Source organism: Penicillium chrysogenum (genome assembly GCF_028827035.1).
Source record: "Penicillium chrysogenum strain IBT 35668 chromosome Unknown utg000002l_segment0_segment0, whole genome shotgun sequence".
Taxonomy (NCBI): domain Eukaryota; kingdom Fungi; phylum Ascomycota; class Eurotiomycetes; order Eurotiales; family Aspergillaceae; genus Penicillium; species Penicillium chrysogenum.
The window spans coordinates 3,620,600-3,642,525 of NW_026622750.1; the positions used below are offsets into that span (position 1 = coordinate 3,620,600).

At 46.7% G+C, this 21,926-nt stretch overlaps 5 protein-coding genes across 5 annotated transcripts; 2 read left to right on the forward strand and 3 right to left on the reverse strand.

Moving 5' to 3' along the window:
* Window positions 1–1,137: 1,137 nt before the first annotated feature.
* On the reverse strand, window positions 1,138–3,349 carry N7489_004782 (uncharacterized protein; the record flags this gene model as incomplete). The annotated part of the gene is made up of 3 exons (XM_056710534.1): window positions 1,138–1,584; window positions 1,770–2,169; window positions 2,301–3,349. 3 exons carry the CDS (start codon window positions 3,347–3,349, stop codon window positions 1,138–1,140), a joined length of 1,896 nt encoding a protein of 631 aa, XP_056568955.1.
* Window positions 3,350–3,979: 630 nt separating this feature from the next.
* On the forward strand, window positions 3,980–5,665 carry N7489_004783 (uncharacterized protein; the record flags this gene model as incomplete). Its single annotated transcript, XM_056710535.1, has 3 exons — window positions 3,980–4,384; window positions 4,432–4,976; window positions 5,194–5,665. 3 exons carry the CDS (start codon window positions 3,980–3,982, stop codon window positions 5,663–5,665), a joined length of 1,422 nt encoding a protein of 473 aa, XP_056568956.1.
* A 7,499-nt stretch (window positions 5,666–13,164) lies between these two features.
* Window positions 13,165–13,389, forward strand: N7489_004784 (uncharacterized protein; the record flags this gene model as incomplete). The annotated part of the gene is made up of 1 exon (XM_056710536.1): window positions 13,165–13,389. One exon carries the CDS (start codon window positions 13,165–13,167, stop codon window positions 13,387–13,389), a length of 225 nt encoding a protein of 74 aa, XP_056568957.1.
* A 1,183-nt stretch (window positions 13,390–14,572) lies between these two features.
* N7489_004785 (uncharacterized protein) lies at window positions 14,573–14,782 on the reverse strand (the record flags this gene model as incomplete). Its single annotated transcript, XM_056710537.1, has 1 exon — window positions 14,573–14,782. The coding sequence occupies one exon, from the start codon at window positions 14,780–14,782 to the stop codon at window positions 14,573–14,575; it is 210 nt and encodes a 69-aa protein (XP_056568958.1).
* A 2,996-nt stretch (window positions 14,783–17,778) lies between these two features.
* N7489_004786 (uncharacterized protein) lies at window positions 17,779–18,940 on the reverse strand (the record flags this gene model as incomplete). The annotated part of the gene is made up of 3 exons (XM_056710538.1): window positions 17,779–18,097; window positions 18,150–18,751; window positions 18,827–18,940. The coding sequence occupies 3 exons, from the start codon at window positions 18,938–18,940 to the stop codon at window positions 17,779–17,781; spliced, it is 1,035 nt and encodes a 344-aa protein (XP_056568959.1).
* Window positions 18,941–21,926: the final 2,986 nt, after the last annotated feature.

Sequence of the window (21,926 nt, forward strand, 5' to 3'; positions counted from 1 at the left end):
CCCTTCACCCATGGTGGCAGTTTCGGGGGCAGTATATTTTCCCTGGGCCATCCCTCGCTTCACCTGCTCGGTACCGACGGGTAAAGCGGAGCTCCGGTGGGCAATGGTTCAGTGACTGTTCGTAAGTTTTAACATCATAACCCCGGGGTAGATTAAACTATGTCCTAAAGTACGAGGGGTAAAGGACATATAACAAAGTAACAGGGTAAGTTTTATTAATCCGCCAAATGAAAGAGGCGGTCATCGATCGAATGAATCTCCGACCCTACGCCGACCACGTCGACAATTTGCCAGAACCCAGGACAGTCATAATTATTCAGACTCTTAACTAATGATTGTGCAAACGATGTGCTAAAACGCTAGTGACGCCACTCTAAATGCCTCGGTGGACCGTTTCACTGTTGGTGCAAGAAGTGAGCTTCCAAAGTTGGCCTTGAAGTGATGTCACCAACTAAAAAAGAACGGAACACCCGCAAAATACGAATCGAAGCACTGAAGCAACGGAGTCATCTATGGAGCCTGGTTGTCAGTCTAAGCCCTTCTCCGCTGTCTGTTCGCTTGTCACTCAAGAACCAACAGATTCCGTGGGTAGTTTTGTTGCTGGCAACGCCTGCCCATATTGTGCAATCAGAGCAGCGAAACGCAAGCGCTTGCATGAGCCTAGGGAGTCCTCGCGTTTGATGAAGAAGACAAGAACTTGATCAGACTCTGATGGCCTCCGGTTGCAAATTCTAGGGCCACCTTGCTATCGCCTAAGTCAGACGGCTGCCGAGGAAATGGATGAGTCGACTGAAGTTCTTTCCTGTAGCCGGGAGGCGGACTGGCCCATGTGCTTGGATAATGAAAGAATCCGCAGGTATTTAGCAGCGGAACCATGAGAGTCGGCTTTTTCTTTTCTTTTTCTTTTTTTGGCGATTTCCCTGAAAATTGGTCATTTTGTGTCGGAATAAAAGAGGATCACATTCCAATAAGGCGCTTCCACTGAATCCAAGTTGTTCAGTCGACTACAGTGAGCGCCGCAGCATCAACAACACTTGAGAAATTCGGCTTCTAATTTACCGGTTCCTGAAATTCGCTTAAAATATAATATATATATGCCCATGCTACTTGGTAACACTCTGGTATCATTTCGGGTGGTCACATCGCAATGAAAGGCGAGCCACCAAGGGTCTTACCTTTCATGGAGAAACGTCGAATCCCTAGCACATCTCTCCCACCATTGAACAATCTCTCGATATCTACCTCTGCTGCTGGTATAGCAAGGTGATCTTGTGCTACCTTTGCCATACAACTATATTCAAGCATACTGGCCTTCCACCAGTTTCGTATAAACTCGGACTGGCTCCGGCTTATATCGCAACCAGTGCTGACTGTCGGAGTATCGAAATACTTGTCGATGTCAGACTCAGCGACGTAATACTGTGTAGGCTGAAAGGCTTCCAGAAATCGATATTCGAAGCTCATCCAATTGGTGCTTGGAGCAATCGATACAGGCTGTTTTGTAGTGGAATATGCTTTCTTCAGAAACTCCCGGATTCGGTCAATAATCTTCTCTCCATCCGACAGCGTTTTTAGCCACTTGGTCTAGATTCGAGGGTCCAGGACGCTTGCAATATAGTATATGTCGTTGTCTTTGACGCAGTCGTGGCACTTCTCTAGGAGTGAGATTCGATCGGAAACAGGAACAGTTATTGCTGGCGAGGCCTTCTGCCACTCGCCTCGTCGTTCCTTGATAGCGAGGAGTATAGAACGGAGCTCTCCAAACATACGCGCCGCCATGTGGATTGAAGGGCTATCCCGAGAGACATACTCGGTATATTCGCTGAGAAAGCCAGGATCTTCTTGATATCCGAGAGCTGTCTCCAGTCGTTGGGTGTGAGACGTAAGGCTTCGATATCTGGATCATCGTTGACTGTATCTTCGAGCTGACGGCGATACTCTTCGGCTCTCACAATCATAACAAAGGTAGAGTTCCATCGAGTATCAACATCGTAGTTGATAGCTTTTGTACAGCCAGGTCGATTATCCCACTTCTGTATCCGCTGAGGAGATCGCGCAATCCAAAGTACAAGTAGTCGAAGCTTGGCAATAGGCGAAGTAGGAGGGTTGGCCGTCTTCCAGCTCCTCTTAGCAACATCATCAAGAAGATCACAGGCTTCCTTATGCGAACTAGCGCGTAGAGACCTCAATATGGTTTTCATAACCAAGTTCAAGATGTGAGCAAAGCAGCAGATTTGGGAGTTATGGGTAAATTCATCGTCCCTTCTCGGATGATAGTCTCGGACAGGTACTCATCGTACCGCTGAGACAGCTTTTGGTAGAGATATCGGTGTAGGGTATCGTTGTTCGATGCGTTGTCAGCTGTAATCGTCATAACTTTATCAGATATATGAAACCTCTCGAGAACCGTGGCAACGATATTAGCAAGGTTCTCTCCAGAGTGGCTGCCTTCAATTCCAACGAACTCAATACAAGCTCGATATTGCTGGAAGGCAGAGGACATCCAGTGAGCATTAATGGCTAGCATTGGCAATGAATTCTGACTTGTCCAACCATCCAAAGATAGCGCAATTGAGGATGCTGAAGACATTAAGGTTCGAAGCTCACTGTCAAGAGCATCAAGCCGAAGACATAATCGACGCGACGCAGTATCCGCACTTGGTACGGAGTCCTGAAATCCTGCAGACCTCAACATAGCCTTGAATGAAGGCTGTTCGACGCATGTAAACGGTTGGCAGGTTGATACAGTCCAATTCAAGGCAGCTTCTTGGAATGGAGGCTTCTTTTCCTTAGAAATCCATGAGCTTAACGGACCTTGGCACCCTGAATGGCCGTCCTGGAAGAGCTTGTGTGTTTGTTGCAGGTGCTGCTTCAACGCTGTGGTTGAAGACCGCAGTTTCGATGCAAATCGAAAGAATCGGGAGGTGGATGGCGACACAATGCACAGGTGTTTAAGCTCGAACCGCTCCTTATTCCCTAATCTCCAAGTACCAGATTCAGGTGTAGTAAGGTAGTGTTTCCAAACCCAGCTCCGCTCGTTCGACCTAGTCTCATCTTTCTGCTTGATTTCGATCCTCTCTACCTCGCATTCGACCTGAGATATTGATTGCGAAGGACGCATATCCGTATCAAGATTCGATAAACTCATAGAGACATTGCTGGGAGCTGTAGGAGAGGTTGAAATCGAAGGAGTCGGCGACTTAACCGCGGACCGGACCGTCATCTTCTTTCGGGGAGGCGGAAGTGGTATATCCTCTGCAAGGAAGCCATATTTATTAAGCGCCGCATAATCGCGTTTATTCTTCCTAGTATTAGGACAGTCAAATGTTGTAGCAAGTGGAGAAGTCATCTGTAACGTTATATTAGTATGTTAAGCTTATGTCTTGATCGATCGCTTACCCTCGGGCACCCTGAAGTGATGGTTTTTAGTAGCTTTTGAACCCGATTTGGATGTTGTTCTTGGTAAAAGCACGTATGCGCGAAGACACGTTCTTGTGGAGTCTCCGCTAACCCGATTAGACTATCTATCTACTCTTCATTAAATGAATGTGCAGCTATTCATATTATGACTCTATATTGATATATTACGTGTATCTCAGTACGATCTATGGGCTAGTATAATTTGAAGCAAAACAGACCATATTTACCATTATCGATTTGTGGAGAAACCTTATGAGTCGAATGATATATATTCATAATTTGGATGAAGGTTTTGACCGAAATTGCATCTATTGATACTGCCCCACAGCTTCTTAATCTTAACCCCAGATTGTTCAATTTTGATATCATACTGAATCTAGCCTACTTATCTCTGTATCCAACTGTCAGTTAACCAATTATTAGACTACCTGTAGCCGTCCTCTACACCGCCCCCATACCTTTCCAGGTATGGGTCCGTCCCGGAAAACACAAAGAACCCCCTAAACACAAATTCTTCATTTTTTTATCACTTTCCTACCCATTTTTCTACCCCTTTACTATGCCGAAAAAAGCCAAAAATTCGGAAGATGAAATCCAAAAGGCTGTACAAGCCTACCATGCTAGAAAAAAGCCAAAAATCGCTCCATTGGCGCGGGAATTCTCGGTTTCGTACTCTCAGCTATACGCTCGGATTCATGGTCGTGGGACTCATTCCGACCGTACCGACCGTACCAAAGCGCTTAATCCAAATCAAGAAACGGCACTTATAAGCTGGGTCAAACTGCTAGATAGTAGTTTAATCGAACCTACCCCGGAAGAGATTGAAAACACTGCAAATCGGCTGCTAAAACGCGCCGGTGCGGATCATGTTGTTGGTCATAACTGGGTATACCGTTTCATCCAAAGGTTGCCCCCTACTATCAATTACCTTATCCAAAAACCTAAGGAAAGGCCCGTATGGAAAGTGAGAATATAGAGAGTCTTTCTCTATGGTTTTACCATTTTTCTAAGGTGGTAGAGGAGCATCAATTCCTACCGCATGAGATCTACAATTGGGATGAAACCGGCTACCAAATTGGCCAGGGAAAAGCACGAAAGGTGGTTTCCTCTCGTACTACCAGTAGTATTGCTACTGGCGGACTAGCGGAATCAATCTCTGGTATTGAATGTATCGCTGCCGATGGCTGGGTGATGCTACCTTGGTTTTTGGTAAAAGGCACCCGTCAGATGGAAGAGTGGTATACCTCTATCAAAATCCCTGATTTCCGGATTAAACCCACCCCTAAGGGGTATATTGACGATGAAACTGCTTTTGAATGGCTATGCTGTTTTCATGAAGCTACAAAAACCCGGGTTCAAAAGGGTAGACCTCGCTTGCTTCTTATGGATAATCATCCATCCCATACAACCATAGAATTTACTACCTTTTGTAAGGAGAAATTCATCATCCCAATCTGGCTTTTACCGCATACCACCCATCTCTGCCAACCGCTAGATGGCCAGGCTTTCCAGTGTATAAAACACTACTTCCGAAAGGCAAATAATGAGGTTGTAATGTGGGGTGGAAGTGCAGGTCAAAAGCGAGATTTTTTCCGGATGATTGGCGAGATACGAACACAAGCTTTTACACAAAGGACTATAAGATCATCTTTTAGCTCCCGCGGTATCTATCCTTTTAATCCGGAGATGATTTTGGGACCTTTACGAACCCAGGCTAGTGAAGATGACGTCCTCCGGATCATAAATACACCATCCCCCCCCGGAACTATCTAGTTCAGCGACGAATTCACCCCCAGATTCCGTTACACGGGTGAAAAAGCTTAATACTAAGCTTCTTAATGACCTCGCCGAGCTAGATGGGCTATCTGCACGAATACAGAGGCGTATTCGTCGGAGTATAGATGCAAATGAGCTCCTTTCCCAGCGACTTGCTATGACCGAGGAATCTTTAAAGAAGTCTCAGTCCTATAGGGAAGATGCATTGGCTCCAAAAGATCGACGATCTATTCTCAATGCTGGTCCAATGGCTCTTTCGCCAGCAGGTGCAAACCGGATGATAAAAAGGAGGCAAGATGCCGACGACAAGAAGTTTCAACAACAGGCAAAGCATGCCAAGAAATTGGAATTGGAGCAGCAGGCTCAATTGGCCAGGGAAGCCGCTGATGCTGAGCAGGAAGCTAGATTAGCGGCAAGAGATAGCAGAGGTGCAAATTGGTATATAGATACTACTGGCGTTTATAGGTAGAAATGGGTTTAAATGCATGGGTTTTGTAAAAATCTTGTGTTTTGTGGGTTCTTTGTGTTTAGGGGGACAGACCCACCCCGGGTAAGGGGTGGGCTGGTAAGACGGCTACGTGCGTGGCTAAACATTATAAAATTGTAAATTTCATGTGACTGAAGTGCGTATTAGTAAGCGACCCATGGGCTACGGTCAACGGCCCGCCCGCCCATAGGTAGGGGTGAAGTAACTCAGTGCGAATCCATGGGCCTCATGGCCCGTGGCGAGGTCTATCAATGTCTCACGGACGTAGTACGTAGGTTTCTTGCCATCTCACCCACATGATAAATGTATCAGTCACTATCGATTCTATTTCGCAAGCCATTTCTAGTCCCATTCTGATCACTCGGTGAAGTTGGCATACAGCCTCAATCCGATAGGGATAGTAGATCCACTGGTTCAACTATGACCAAGCAATACGTCCAAGACCCACGTGTAGAAGCATGTGATGAGGTGCCGAGCGATTGGCTTGAATAAAATTAGCCTTGCGGTAGGCTTTGTGCCTTGCGAAGTCAAAGTCATCACTTCAGGCGGCGATTGTGAGTCACTCGACCTTACCCTATTTCAGCTCTTATATCCCAGAGAGCGCAAGAATCAAAGTAATTTTACCAAAGAGACAACCATGTTGCTGAGAGCTTTGGACAAGCAAGCAATCAAGAATACCCGGTCGGCTCCTACTATGCCTCGGCAACAACGGATCATATTTCAACCAATCTCCCGGATCGAAGTGACGGCAATTGCCTTTTGGGAAGTGGTGTCCCAAGTTAATGCAATCAACCATGTTCTGCTGATAAGAGAACACGGTTGAAACCCGATTGGGTTCTAGCAGTGCCATCTGAAACGAATTTCCGTTGGGTGATAACCCCGCAGGAGTGCTAGTTCGCTCGTAGTCGTAGTAGACACTCCGGCCATCCTTCCGAAAGCAACCATCACATGAGGTTTGGTTGACGGTAGAAGTTTTGCTCCAGGATCTAGCGACTAGTTTAAGAGGTCCCAGAACCATTCTGATTCGATGTTGCTTCGGAAACTAAAGACTTTACAGTGGCTGCCTGTTCGAACAGTGACGGCCCACGTGTCCTCCGCAGCGCGGTGAGCTCGACGAATATGTGATTTAATGTCAAAGAACAGTCCAGATAGGGGATGTAGAGAATCCGACTTTCCTGACAAACGTGATATGTTAGGAGACGATACGAACGGATAAAGGATACGCGCGGTCAACATGACTAGCCTTCAGCTGCAGTGACACTCGGGGTAAATGGTCTTTGCAGATAGTGCTTCGGCTTGGATAGGAAAAATGCGTGCATAATAATCAAATCTACGCACCACTTATCCAACAGGGTACACCACAACACTTTTGACAGCCCTCATGATGCAGCTTCCTGTATGCCCGGGGTGATTCTTCGGTAGTGAACTCTCTCATTGGTTGCCTGTGCCCCGATCTTATCCTCTCGATTTTTAGCTGAGATGGCCAATGTCAACTTGTAGGCCAAGAATGAGGAGACTTTGCGTCTCCTTCTCCTTGCAGGTGGATTTGTGCTAACAGTCTGACTGTCTGCGGAGGTACAGCTCACCTGCCATGAAGCAAGACAGAACATCAGCATTCCTCTGTGTCTTTCGGATTTCCAGGCTTGGAAGGACACCAAATGCCATCCGAGGACAACGAGGATCGCACATTCATCACCAGCAGCCTACGCCGCCTTAAGATATTTGAAGGTCTGAATGCTTAGTCACAGGTATGATTCGGGTAGTGGTATAGGCTGATCGGAGTTTAGGAGTTGTATCATGTAGACAAATCGAACAATGACCTGATACACAGAATCAATAGCGAGAAAGAGGCCGAGGTACACGATACGAACCTTCTGGAGACTCATCGTCGATAGTAGTCATGTGGAAAGGACAGGCAGCATGCGATTGTATTGGTATAGGGGAGCTCGAGCAGACAAGACATTTGTTCGCGTGGCATTCGACTCGATTGACAGAAATGAGGGTGTTCTCCTGTTGTATGATCCGAGTCAGCAAGGATTAATCTAGTTGGACGAGTTGTCGTAGCTTACCTGTTCATGGAAACCCCAAAAAGTGCGCTTGAGACGGGACGGTCGATTTGCGCAATGATCATATCGGCTTCACAATTGGATCATTTACAACTCTGCAATGCAGTCACCAGCCATGCCACGTCGCATTCAAGCTCATCGCCATCGGCTGTCGCTTAAAAAGCCGCGCTGGGGTGGACAAGACAATTTGTTGAGACAATAAACGCGCGTGACGGACCCCCTTGCGATAAACGTTGCACTTCCATGGTGGATGAATGTGTCGCGATGCCAGAGGTTCAGATCTCCTCAATAGTGTGAAGCGGTGGGAACGAGGGCGGAAGACGCGATGGAGCACGCTCGTCGGCCCGCCACCATGGTCTTATCTCCGATCCGGCGGAATAGGCCACTCGCCACAGTATATTTCACCGTTGATGATGGGTGCTCCTACAATAGTGTGAAGATGTCAGTGGTGTTCGTGGTTAGGGGAATAAGGCTTGGCGCGGATAATCAGACCCAGCGCAGCTGTAGGCGTTAGATCTCACTCACTTCAACGTGGAAATGGAAGTCTCAAGCTCCTATGCAACGAAGTTCGCAAGTGGATGGCCGCACCCTGTTATTGACCCGCTACCTTGGTTTGCAATCTTCCACCTAGGACATCCTGCATTGCTCGAAGCGACGGGGCCAAAAATAGTGTGTAAGCCATGGCTTTGCGTGGAGCACTGACGGTAGTGCAGGATTATCAGGGCCACTCTGGTGAGCTCTCAAAGGTTCACTGTCAATTATTAGCCAGTAGGTCAGCGTGACATTCCATGACTCACTTGTTCTGATGGTCAAGACCAGGGATGAAGAGACGGCAAGGAGCTGTGGCCTTGCACTGGTGCCTTGCACTGGTGTGTTGTGGTCGAATGTCCACGGATCTGGTTGTCCCGCGTCTTTCAAGTCAGTGCAGTTTCAAACAGGATTTGTGGGCTTCCACATACATATAGTACGAGCAGTCGCGCTCCAAATTTGAGGTACATCCAGAGGCGCGACAGTTGATCAGCCCAGTCAGCTATAGCCGAGACGTCTTCGCATAGACACTTTGTCCAGCTAACCCAAATCTCGTATCTTTGATCGGCTGGCGCCAATCGCACAGTGAATCTGGTTGTAATCCCATATATTACAGGCACTGTCTGATTTGCTAGCCCACAATGTATCCTATGAATGTCAGTACGGTATAAATTCCAGTACTCGTCAAAGGGGAGAACTTATCGAGTGCGTCAAACATAAGCCTGCTCGACTTTGCAATGTCAAGTGAATAAATCGTAGAGCAAATTGCCGGGGGTAGAGGACGTATTTGTAGGCTTCTCGGTTTCTGTCACTTACCAACTTGGTAGGAAGCGTTGAAGGACACCCCTCCTGATTGAGGCCTGTTGAGACCCATGGCTTCTTTTACTGCAACTATTTGTAGTGACATTTTTGTTGCCTTTACGTGCTCAGCGAGAGAGACGAGTAAGAGTGGTGTTGAGAAAAGGGATGCTGAATCGGTCAAAACACGTTGCCTGACTGTTGAATCCTTCACGGCCCTCTTAAACTGAGGCTTTGTGGGAGATATTCAATCTGCAATGACAGGGTTCCTGTTTTTGATAACCTCATCTATGAGCGACTCAACGTTTAATCACCGAAAAGCGACTACAGTTCCATCCCTAGAAATCATGGAATTTTTTTTCTGGCCTCGCTTTAGTGTTGTGTTTGTTGTGTTGAGCTGTGTGGGTCTGTCCGTCTAGACTGCAGAAATCGAGGTCACGGTAGGATGTGCGGGTGCTCGACCCGTCAACCCGTTGAAGCTTGCCAAACGTTGTCAATACACAAGTTTGAAGTTGTGATATATCGGCCCTATATTGGCCACAGGATAACTACTCCATCCATTTTCCCTTCATTCTCAAGAGAAAACATTTGGAACAATCATTTCGACCCTGCAATTTAAGATCAACTACACCAGACCTCAACGCCGTCTACTGAAATGCAAAGAAAAAAAAAAAAAAGGAAACATTGGTAGACCCAGTAACCGGACATGGGGCCTATTCCGATCGTCCGTTTTGGCAGCTCGTCGTTACATTGCTCTGTTCCCTTCAGAAGATTTGAATATTTGCGTCGAAATTGCAACAGCTGGTCGCCTCGCTCCAGTCAAATATGATTATTCAAGTCAATAAGGCCATGAATTGGATAACTTTTTAAATCTCTCACCGCGTATCATGTGAAACTTGGTTTCGTTCCTATCTTCAATGGATACAAGGAAAGAATACCGGGAATAATCCTTGTATGGAAGGCAGAATCATAGATAAATATATCTGCAGCAATCGAGATACTTTTTCCTTTTTCCTTACAAGGCTTTTTGTGTGAACTGCTGTCTAAATTTAATGACTGAGCGTTCAATGGTTCCCCCGAATGTTAACAGTGACAGCATGAACAATATACCCAAATGGATCGAAAAAGGGAACATTAAAACACTCCAGTGAGTGGATGATGTGACGTAACACTAGTTTCCCGTATCCATTTCGGAAAGACTAACAACAAATCATGGCCCACTTCGCCCAAATCCTGCTGTTTCGTGGTTCAGGCCTAGTAAATGAGGATTCGATGTGATCAGCGGCTCAGGGATGTAATTCGATTGACTCGAAGTGATTTGGTCATTGAATTAGCTTGTGATACACTATCTAGTCAATGGGTTGGTTCTAGCCAACGCCAATACCAGACCAGTTTAGATATAATCCACTATGCTATGATATAATGCGATTGATTGACAAAGAATGGTTAGCCGACCAAAGATACCCAGAATATGCGGCATTTATATCCAATCATATTCCAAATTCAATATATCATCAGTAGGGAAGATAGCGAAAAGTCAACAAAAAGAAAAAAAGGAAATATTTCGGCCGGTGCTCGGCGACGGGTTGATCTTTTTACTCCAAATGTGCGCCGAAAAGTCGCACCAGGTATGCCATCCTTTGAGGTATAAATGAAAAGTTCCCAGTTCATCATCTACAGGCCCGGATAACACAAGTTGATGCGTTCCAAGTTCATACACTTCAACATTTCCTGCCTTACTATTTTCAAAAGCCCGTTTTCACTACAGAATGAGTAAAACAACTACTGCTTATATCAAAGATCTCGACACCACCAAGGAGTCACCACATTCTAAGGGCCTGTCACGTTTTAGAAAGCACATAAGGGACATTCAGATGAAATGGGGGCCCCTGATGGCCGCCAAGGAGGACGTGTTTGACGAGTATAATTTTCCACCGGGCAGATATGCTGGGCAAGGTTGTATAAAAGGAACTCTATAATGGTGAGTAACAACTTGGATCTATGGCCCTCCCTACCAGTAAATTTAGCTAACAAGACCCAATAGATTTGCAGGCGTTTCGGCTGTCGACGCGGTATCCTGACCATGGTGATCATTGGTGAGGTCCCCCTTGTCTCCCCATCACGGTGCGAAGCCTCTCCTGAACGAATGATTGGATATCACAAGGCAGGTGCATTTCCCAACAGGTGCCTTTGACACCGCGTTCCTGTTAACCCACTATTGACCCTGTGGCAGCTCTTCGAGCTACCCCTTGTCTATGAACTTGTATCTAGCCTGACTGTACCAATCTGCCCGCGCGTCATCCTGACATCGCCCTAAATTTCATAATGCTCAACTGTAGTACCCGTATGTTTGTGTCCAACGTTGTGAGGAGGTAGAGTTTGAGGGGCGCGGACACTTTTGGTCGCCGATTGGGTGTTCTCTATTGCAATCAAACTGTGGAAGAAGTAACTGCGCTCCTTTTGTGAACCTTTTTAGTTTAGGCCAATTAGAATAAACCGAATGATGCACACTTCTGCGATTCTTCGTTAGGGCGCCTTTGCCGGCTGCCAAAAAAGTGTAAATTTAGGTTTGTAAAATCTGACGCAAAAGATCCGTCAAGGGGTGTGCCGATTACGTCGTTCATTACCCCTGCTTTGTTATACAAAGCTTGATCACCCACTATTTCTTATCGTTACCGAGGGCGGTAAATCTGATTGGCCAATAAAAGCCCAAGTCAAACGCCGCGGCACGGCTGGCCATCCATATAGATAAAATTAGGGCGTAGTTGACCCTAAGCTCAAAGTACACGGCGTCAAAAGTCTCCGCGTCGCCGATGTCTCCATTACCCCGTCATCCCTGACTGCCGCATACGGAACTCCGTCTACATGATTGGCGTGAAGGCCGCTTTGATCAAGGCTGACCACAAAAATCTTTCCAAATGAAACTGTGGGCAGCTTTGGACCTGCACCTGACTGAAGTGTGTATGATTTAAGTGCATATTTTTCTTTCTTGGGGAAATTGGTTGAGCCAACAATCAAAGAAATCCGAGGATTGCTAAGCAATAGGCCAGCAATAATGTTTTAAGATGTTCACAGTTTATGTTCAAGTTCATTGTTGGCCAATCACTGCTATTTCCCATCTCATCCACGTACTGGAGTAAAAGTCGTGGTAATTATTTGGTCATTGGTCTCTTTAACGAATAAATAGACTGGGAGACCAGATCAGACACGTAACCAACCCGATCATAGTTTTTCTCTGACTACCGCTCACCTCACACAACGCATCCATCTCAAACGCACACATAACGTAAACCTGGTAACCCTAACCACTCATAGATGCATAACACCGTGTTTTATCAATCAATCCCAGTCGCAAAATGCTAAATACTAACATAAGTTACCTTTCCTATTGCGGCCTATCCAACCCGATATCGGGTGACGTCACAGACCTCCCGATCAAGTTCATCTTAAAATAATTCGCATATCCCAAAAAAGGGCGCATAAAATAATAATAAGAACAGAAAGCCAGACTTCTTTGACGCCATTGGCCCTGCGACCGGCACCGGCCGCCCCTGTCGAACTGCAACTGGCGGTGTAAGTGGAACACAATGATCGACCACCCCCAAGGAAAAGGCCACCACCCTTAGGCTTCAGGTAGTTTGCATGCAGTGGGTCGCTGGAAGGAGCTCCACGAATGAATCGCAAGAAATTCGCAATATTTTTAGTCTCGAGCTTGTTTCACGACAGGATTTCAACTGGCACCCGGGGTCCAATCGAGAACACGGTCATGCTGTGATCATTCTTTGCTGGGCTTGCATCCACTCAGCTTCTGCGATTCACCCCCGCTTCCTACTGATCGAGAAGGGTCTGATTGACTGATCGCTTTTACTGCTGTTGGTTTGATTTCATGTGCTGGTGATTTGTGCGTTGCTGGGGTAAGTGAATAAATAACATCATCAACGTCACAATTGGATGTTCTTGGTGGGACAGCTTGATGATCGAGTACTTGTATAAAATATGATTCTGCTGCTAGCAAATGATATACGTTTGCCTTTCCTCTAATACCCATCATAACATACCTATACAACGCTTCATTGATTAGTGTCAACCATGGCAGCCAACGCAAACTTCGAAGCTGCCGACGGCAAGTTCGCCGATATGCAAAAGGACACTGTCGAGGTCAATGACAAGCAGCATATGACAACCGACAATGGCATAAAGATCTCCGACCCGGACCATTGGCTCCTCGTCGCCGATGAAAACAAGACCGGCCCATCCCTTCTGGAGGACCACATCGCTCGCCAGCAGGTATGCACTATCGCTAGAAGATTCTAATTTGAATCGAGGCGACAAACCTCTTTTTTAGCTTAGCCCAAAGTGTTCAACAGGGTTAAGTTCAGATGAATTCGCAGGCCAGTCTAGTATAGAAATCGCATGATCCTCAAGCGAATTCTAGCATCTGCATAACCAGGTAAGATCATTATCTTGCATAGAAATTAGACCATCAGAATCTCATGGTATGACCAAACAGTATAGCAATTCCGTATAACTAGAATCAATATCCCAATTCATTTAACTAATATCAGAATGACCATCGCCCCAAATCGCTGCCCAAATTATATAGAAAGTGCTGGATAACCCTCCACGGATGCATACTGAGCCCTTTTTTATTCTTCCACAAATTAGATGCCTTTGTGCTTAGCATCTGTTAGTTGCTAGTTTAGGCCTATAAAAAGGGTTCTCTTCATGATTTTCTCCAGGTGCTACCTTCGTTCGCCCTTCAACTGTTATTAATTAGGCTCTATGTGCTTAAAGCTTGTATTTCACCGATCTTAGGTCCATAGTTACTACTAGATAGGGGCTCACTATAATTCAGAGTACCAAATTGTAAGGCCCTCATTATATTAGAAGTTTTGTCCTCACCCTGCCGATATTACATGTTATATTGATATCATAGCCCATAATTTCCCGTAACGTTGAACCAACTGCTCCAAAACTTAACCCAAGCTCCCACGGCGCTTGATCCTATTGAACAATCTGCAGCGCCCATATGACCAGCTTTAGGTGAACAAAGCCCGATGAGATTTCCTCTGGTGATCAATCAGGTTGTCGCTCCAGTTGTGAAGCTTACCACAGACCCCGCAAGAGAACACGCATGGCTTAACATGTATTGTTCCGACGTGGCGTACCAGTGACGTCTTTCTTCGACAGGTAGAAGAAGAAGTACAGTCCTTCCAATTGCATCCCCATATGCTCTTCTTGTTTCTGAGGGGATGTCGTGTTATTACATTTCATCTCTTTGCAGCTCGAGCAGATTTATTACTTCTGATTTGAGAGACCCTGTGGGTTTATGTGCTCCGATTTGATATGCTCCAACAATGATTCATAGTTGGGGAACGTAGGGGGTGCTTGCATCCCTTCCAGTAGCATTGCGAATGATCGGGAGAATTCCTAAACCGGGGGACATGTTAGTGAGACATGACTGTTTCCTCCCCGCCGGAACATGGTGGTGGATAGCTTACACTTCGCCGGATACAACCTCGTCAGAGACTGTGTGTTCCTCATGGTAGATGTGCTCCGTGCTGTTCAGATCTAGGTTCTCTTGTTGGTATGGTGAGGTACCGGCGACGAAGGTAGGAGGACTGGTATGAACGACATCGTATCTGTTATTGGAAGTTTGCGTGCTCGAGGGCCCGATGAGAATGTATTCAATGATAAAGCAATGCATGTCATCGAAGACAGGTCCTTGGATTGACCATCCTGATTCATTATACCCCAATCCGGAAGGAGTGCTGGTGGTTGTGTCTGAATATGCGGGGAACTGAGCCGTGTGAGGATAAGGATAACCCTACCTGGGAAGATGACAGATTACCCTGAGCTTCATGGAAGCTATTTTGGTAATTCAGGAAAAGATCGGTTCGGCCAAGCAGGCCCAGATTGACCGAATCGCCATTATCTAGTGGTTGCACTGTAGATTGCATCTCCCACAAGGTAACATAGGAATGCAGAGGTAATGGGTAGAAAAACAACTCAATAGCTAACCACCATCGCACCGAAGTTTCTGATGAAGAAGACCTCATCTTTGGAGGGACATCCCTATATATAATCAGGAAGCAGGAAGGTTCAAAGTGAAAACTTGAACCTCTCGGAGGCTCAGACCCACGCAGATCAGACCCATGTCTTGTGAGAGTAAGTGGAGACCATAGCCCGGTGGTGCGGTTGGTCGCTCGGGTCCCTTGGCCCATTCACACAGGGCAAAAGAACTGGGAGCCAAGGGGAAATGTGCCGTACCAACGTATTTCAACCCGATTCAGGAAATTGTGGGGCCAAAAACAAGGCAACTTGTGCAAATGGGTCCAGGGAAAACATAGGTAACTTTTTGGAGATGGTCAATGCCGAGTTTGCTCTCTTCCTCCGAACGCCACAGGTACAAGCAACTTTAGGTACTCATGGACACGAGGGCTGTAACAGGTTCCCGGCAAATCACGGAGCTTCCATTGTTCTAGAGCAGTGAACCGCAGTATGATATATGCCTCAGAATTTTCAATTCATCTCAAAGATGAAATGAGACGAACTGAGACGAATTGTCAATGAATGTGACAGGAAAATAAAAATGCAAAGATGAATTCCTATAAACTATAAAATATAAAATACCAAATAATATAGATATAAAGTATAAAATAACAAAGAAATACGAAAATCATTGGTTTTATTTCATATATTTTTCCAATCGTATGGTGGTATATTTGGATGTCGTCTTTATCGGAACTCCTCCATATAGGGCTTTCAATCCTGAAACGCCATGTATTCATTCCCCGTTCCGTTTAGGAAATTCAAAGAGAGACTCGAGACTGTGATAGTATAAAATAAAGCCAAATTTTAACATGTAACATTAAGTTTTAATAGTGGATAAGCAATCCGCATCCCCGTTGAGGGTTGACTAGAGACATGTGTTGAATGCAAACTAGTGCGTATTAAGAACGGTTGCTGGGGAAATAAACGATCTGAAGTCTGGAATCGAATGGCCCCTCCATTGATGAGATCCGATGCCAGATTCTCTTTTCTGACAATGGACAGAGTCTGCAGTGCAGATGGGCAAGCGGAGAGAGCGGGGGGAAGTTGTCTGCGAGGATAGGAAAATACAAATACAGCAGCTGACCTAGGGCCCGCTAAGGGAAAATGAAATGGAAATGCGGTGGAATTAATTACCTTGACCTTGTGTTCCTGGTACGGCAGACAAAATGGGTGCCTGGGCTCGACCTGGGTAGAAGAGGAAGGTTGTTGGGATACACTCAAACCTGAGGCCACTCCCCGCCGGCGGAGTGAAATAGCGATGAAGCCAGCCTGGATATCAAGAAATACGCCTAGTACCGTGCTAAACGTCTTTTATCTATTGGTATTGACTAAAATTCAGGAAGCTTTTGTTGTACAACACAATATGCAAGCTAAGTTGTAAAAGAACTCCCCCATTGGCTAGGTCCCACTCGGGGTTTTCCAAGCGGTCTCTAAGGTGATTCTTAATCGGCTGCCTTGGTTTAACGAACAGTAAGGGTTGCCATATGTTAGAAGCAGATCCTAAACTAGCTAGCAAAGTTACAGGAAGCTCAACAGAAAGACGGAAAATAAAGGATTTGTCTTTCAGTGGAAGTGTTCGGTGGCTTGCCAATCAATAGCAAAGAATATGTTCCTCGAGTACAGCGTACAGCAAAGTGAGGTATCGCCACAAGACCAAGGAAAACTCTGTCTGTATCGGATGTTTTCATAGGCTCACTATTTGGCTTGAGATATGTTATGCACCATACATCGTCCTGGAGATGATGATGATATACTGGCCCCGTTTCACCGGACACGGGATGGTTCCTAGAGCTGCTTTATGTACTACCAAGCATCGGAGACTCTTCCCGTGGCCGTCGATCTCAAGGATAGAAATAGTGCTTCTATTTGAAACATTCTTACCCAGAAAACGCCTATAATGATTGCTACGGAGGCAACAAAGCATGAGAAAAGGCACCTGGCAAAGGCAGGATATTGACTCAAGGATCCAGAAGTAGGGTCCTAGGAGCGCAACATCTCCCAGGTCTAGCCAATATGTTTCCAGAGCCAGTCTGTATTCTGTCAGGAACGTAGAGCAAAGATCCCAAAAGTAGATCTTCATTTTCCTGGAGATTGGTAGAAGCCCAGGAGTTAAGTTTTATTTCCCAGGGGATAGATAACTCCTAGAAATGCTTTTGAGTTTCCCAGGTTCAACATATTGATTCCCAGAGTCAATCTAACCAGCACAAGAGTTTGCCAGAGTCCCTCGCCGGCCCGAGATGTGTTTTCTTCTGCCAACAATCTCCGTCTTGACGCGACACGCTCCACTGAGATAAATCCATGTCTACAGTTCTTTGGCCACCACCGTTAGGTACGAACAAAGAGAACTAATATCTACCGGAACGTTTCGATCCAAGACATTATCGAAATAAGCGAAACTGCCAACAGCTTTTGGGGGTGCATTGGCATCTAGTACTCGCAAAGATGAACCGGTCGTGTGGTTTTGGTGCTGTGTGAGTTTGAACGTTCAGAACTTCATTTGTATCATTTCTAAGCTTGCTCTAAAACTCCATATCACGACTGTGCTCTCTGTTGCTGATCCCTATGCCGAGTGTCTGGTCACGTGTATTCACGCGTGATTGCCAGTCGCTTCGCTAATATCTGTTCCCGTCACACCGCTATAAACTAAGATCACCCCCGAGTAGAATTTAGTCGTGCTGACCGGCGGGGCGGTGCAGACGTAGAAGGGCCTGGTGGTAGATGGGCCCCTTCTAGCCTAGCCGAGCGACGGGGGCCATTCTCCACACTCGGCTCGACTGATCTCCCTTGGGGACCCACTGAGCGCTGTCGCGGCTGACTCCGACTCGGGTCATTTGGTGATGAATTCCTGATAGTAGCAAGTTCTCCCTCGGGAGATGATTCACTTGCCGTGCGGATATGACGCGTCTCGGCATCCGACGATTGGGCTCGTAGTGGGCGAATCAAGGCGTCTAAAGGCCCTTCGTTTCGACTGTATTAATCAGCATCTTGGGTATTGGATAATTGGAATCAGCCCTACTTACCACACACAGCATGACGTCCCAAAACCTGTACTTCGCTTCTCCAGCCACTCTTCGGCGCAGGCCAGGTGGGAAAGCGCCTTGCACTGACAGCGCAAGATCACACTCTCATTTGCAAGATCTCCATCCTCGGCCAGGCAAAATACACAGTGGATGTCGTCGACCTCGTCGCTCAGAGTGAGATCCTTGAGCGTCAAGTCTTGGACACGAGCCCAGATGTTAGCGACCGATGTCAGGATAACTGGTTGAGCCGGCGAAACATGCCATGGAACACTGTTCGTCCGCAGCATTGCGGAAGTCACGAATGGATTGAATAGCTGCAGTGGCTCGGGATTGGTTAACAGCCGCACCGGTGGGTCTTGTCTGAGCCAGTGAGGTGGTGGCTGGTCAGTGTTGCCTGATGCAGGGCGTCTCCTAGAGGTTGACGATGTCTGAAGCTGTCCCTGAAGGACAGCAACTGATGAAGAGCCAATTCTAGGGCCTTGTGGTACTCGCGCCTGGTTGCGGACGGCTGCTTCATACCACTGCTGGCCAACTTGTTCGGCCTGCCGTTGTCGATGCCACCTCGCGCAGAGGAAGACTCTAGCAATAGCACAGAGCTTTGACTGCAAAGTTGACAAGTCAAACGGCTCTCTGGCGAGAGTGGCCAACTATTGATGGCCGATCTTGGTGTCTTGAACCTTGACAGAGCTTTTGCACGGCTCGCCTTTTTTTGTCATCCCGCAACAGGACACAGGACCACCGTGAGGGATCTCGCAGACAGAAAGTGGGTTCCAAGGAAGCACAGAAGACATTGGGCTGATGGCAAAGGCAGAAGATGATTCGAATGGGTATTGATGTTGCGCAATATCCGCAGCGTTCCCTCGCCAGCTTTATACTCCTTCATCATGGGATCTATACTTACATCGTGTCATGGCTGCTGACGTGGAAATTCTCACTTGAAATAGTCAAAACGTCGAAGAATGCACTGAGATGCAGTACCTACCGCTATACCGCTGATAAATGAGCGCAAAGAAGGATGTCTCATTCTGGATCACTCTTTGGATTCAGTCACCGTGCATTGGGACCATGCATTCGCGGAATGGGCATAGCTGGCAAACTGCGAGTCGCCTAGGGGCATTTCTAAGATGGTGTTGGGTCATGAGCTTCAAGACCAAAGGCTCTGGATACGACATGTGGTATGTTTGCCCCTAAACTGGGTCTGCTAGGCTCTATTGCTACACTGCTATATGAATTATTTGCCAGTTTCTAGGATCTTGAGGCCCAGTTGTAAGGGCAAAGTCGCGTATACGTCACAGTGAGCCCAGATGATGCCTGCCATGTGAGTCCCGCATATCGTATCTTCACTCATTGGTATGCCTCGCGTGGATCCCGACAAATGTGGCTACAGCTCCCAGGAAATAATAACCGCTTTTCAGGAACAAGATGAGGAGTGCTGGAAACTAGCCAAGTCAAACCACTTCTGCGCGGGCATATACTGGCAAAAGAGTAAGATAAAAAGCCTGCTATATACTTTCTAAAACTTATATATATTATACTCGCCCTTCATTATCCACAGATATCAGCTCAACAATCATATCTTCTCCAGCTGATCACATGCAAACCTCGCGATTGGCCCGAGACGCTTTTACACTTACTTTTTCACCATGTCCTGGAATCCTGCTCATCTACAATTGGTATTGGACCAAGTTTTGGGTGATCCCTTCCACCGTGAGCGGTGCATATGGTTAGGGGATGAAGGGAATCATTGTCAAAACGCCGTGCCGCTTGCCTCCCGGATAAATGGAGTATTGTGCGTTCAGCTGCCCCAGGCCCCTCCGTTAGTGTATCCACTAGCGCAGGAAGTTTCCTCGGCTGCAAAGCAGTTACTTTGCTTTGAGTGCAAGACGTCATCGCTATCGGTCAAAAGTGTTGGCCACCCGATTTTTGAATCTGTTGGATCAAGCCAAAGATGTCACGGTTCACTCGGAACCTCACGATTCGGCTCTATTGGTACATCAATGGCCAACCAGCATGTGCCACAATGTCGCCACGGCCGTTTGCCCCAATGCGTCTTTCCCAAAGCCGGAAGAGGCCGCCTGGCGAAGAAGCCAAACTAGCGACATACCCCTAGGTTGGCCCGAGCCGTGAAGATCGAGGATCCGGACGTTCTCCAGACGGCAAGCGTCTTCAAATGTGCAGTGTGTTACATGCATCCAGTACAAACCATGACATTCACGAATGACGAAAGTTTGTTACTCGTCCACGTAGTGCGGTCTCTCAACTTCCCTCACGAACGAGTTTCGCACGGAATGGCGACCTGAAGGCTCTTTGTTCTCGCACGACGACCCGACACGTTGTGGAACCAAAAAGAGTTTAGTTTCAGTCTGCTTTGTGAATGTTCGCGGTAGTGGGTCCAAACTGATCGAGGTGCCTTCGTCCCATTTTTATGATCTATTAGCTTCATTTGGGGACGCCTCTGGGGATGGGGCGGCTGATCGTCGTGTGCGTTCCAAGTCAGAAGCGGCGGTAGGTATCTCTGGGAGAGGCTTTGATCGACTGGTACTGAGAAAGAATATTTGAATGCATGAAGCTTTCGCTTAAATTAAGCCTCTGAAATCTGGAAGAACAAGTTTTCCTCATATCTCACATCCAACGTGCTCGTGGTGCGTGGAAAGAGGACTGCAGTTTTGAGGAGATCTTTGGGATCTGGGAAACAACAATAATACTCGGAGGCCTATTCAAAACAAAATAATATGTTAACACTCATCGAACCTTTTGGTGCAGTCACTAAGAAGGATTGGTAGCCTAGAAGAGGTATTGGAATCTACTTCTGGTAGGTCCGTATCACAATGCGAGATTCGTGGTTACCAACGACAATTGGTATCGATATTATGCCCAAACGCGGTATATCTGTTTTTCTTCGTTCCAACTGTTTTGCAGTCAAATTAATGTCACGGTTAAGTTTCAACGAGGTCTACTTGATGTCTAACATTCAACGCGTCACAAGTACACTTGCAATCTACCTTCCTTAGGTTCGGTGACTATTTTTCAACGTTTACTCTTTTCTCCCTTTTCGGATATCTCTGAGTAACTCGAGGTGAGCAGCTCACGAGATCGAGCATCAGCAGTTGAACTAACTGTTCACTGGCCTTTCGAGAGTGCGGTCGATCCTAGGTGAGGAAACATTAGTAGAAATAACAGCAGCCTTAGCTTGACTTATCAGCTATAAATAGCCCTGGAGAACAATTTCTGATCCAATCCATCTCGATGACCAAAATGGACCGTCCCACTTCGCCTTCCCTAATTGACCGGCCAGCCAAGAGACAATGCCGAGTATCCCAAGTTCCAGAGGATGAATCCAAGTTGGAAAACCATCCACAGCAAGCTTCAAACGGCACAACGATCGAACCCAAGGTCGGTCATACCCCCCTGGGCAGGAACTGAAAAACCCACTAATACAGAATAGGTTCCAATGAGAACACGGGGTACCCTTACGGCGGAGTTCATGAAAGTAGTAAACCTCAATGACTCCCTCGCTACACCAGCCCTCAAATTGCTCGACCTGTACTTTTGCCTATGGGAATGCTACGTCGTCCAATCGGCCCAGAAAATACGACCCGAGGAGCAGCGACAGCTTCAAGCGTCAAATGACTTGCTAGCAAGCGATATCGATATCCTTCTACAGCTCTGCAATGAACAAGCTTCAGTACTGTGGGAGCGCAAGCGAGCGGTTCAGGCTCTTTGTAATGGTGTTGTTTCAGCCTTGGAAGCGAGCGATCTTCAAGCCTACTCCGTCGA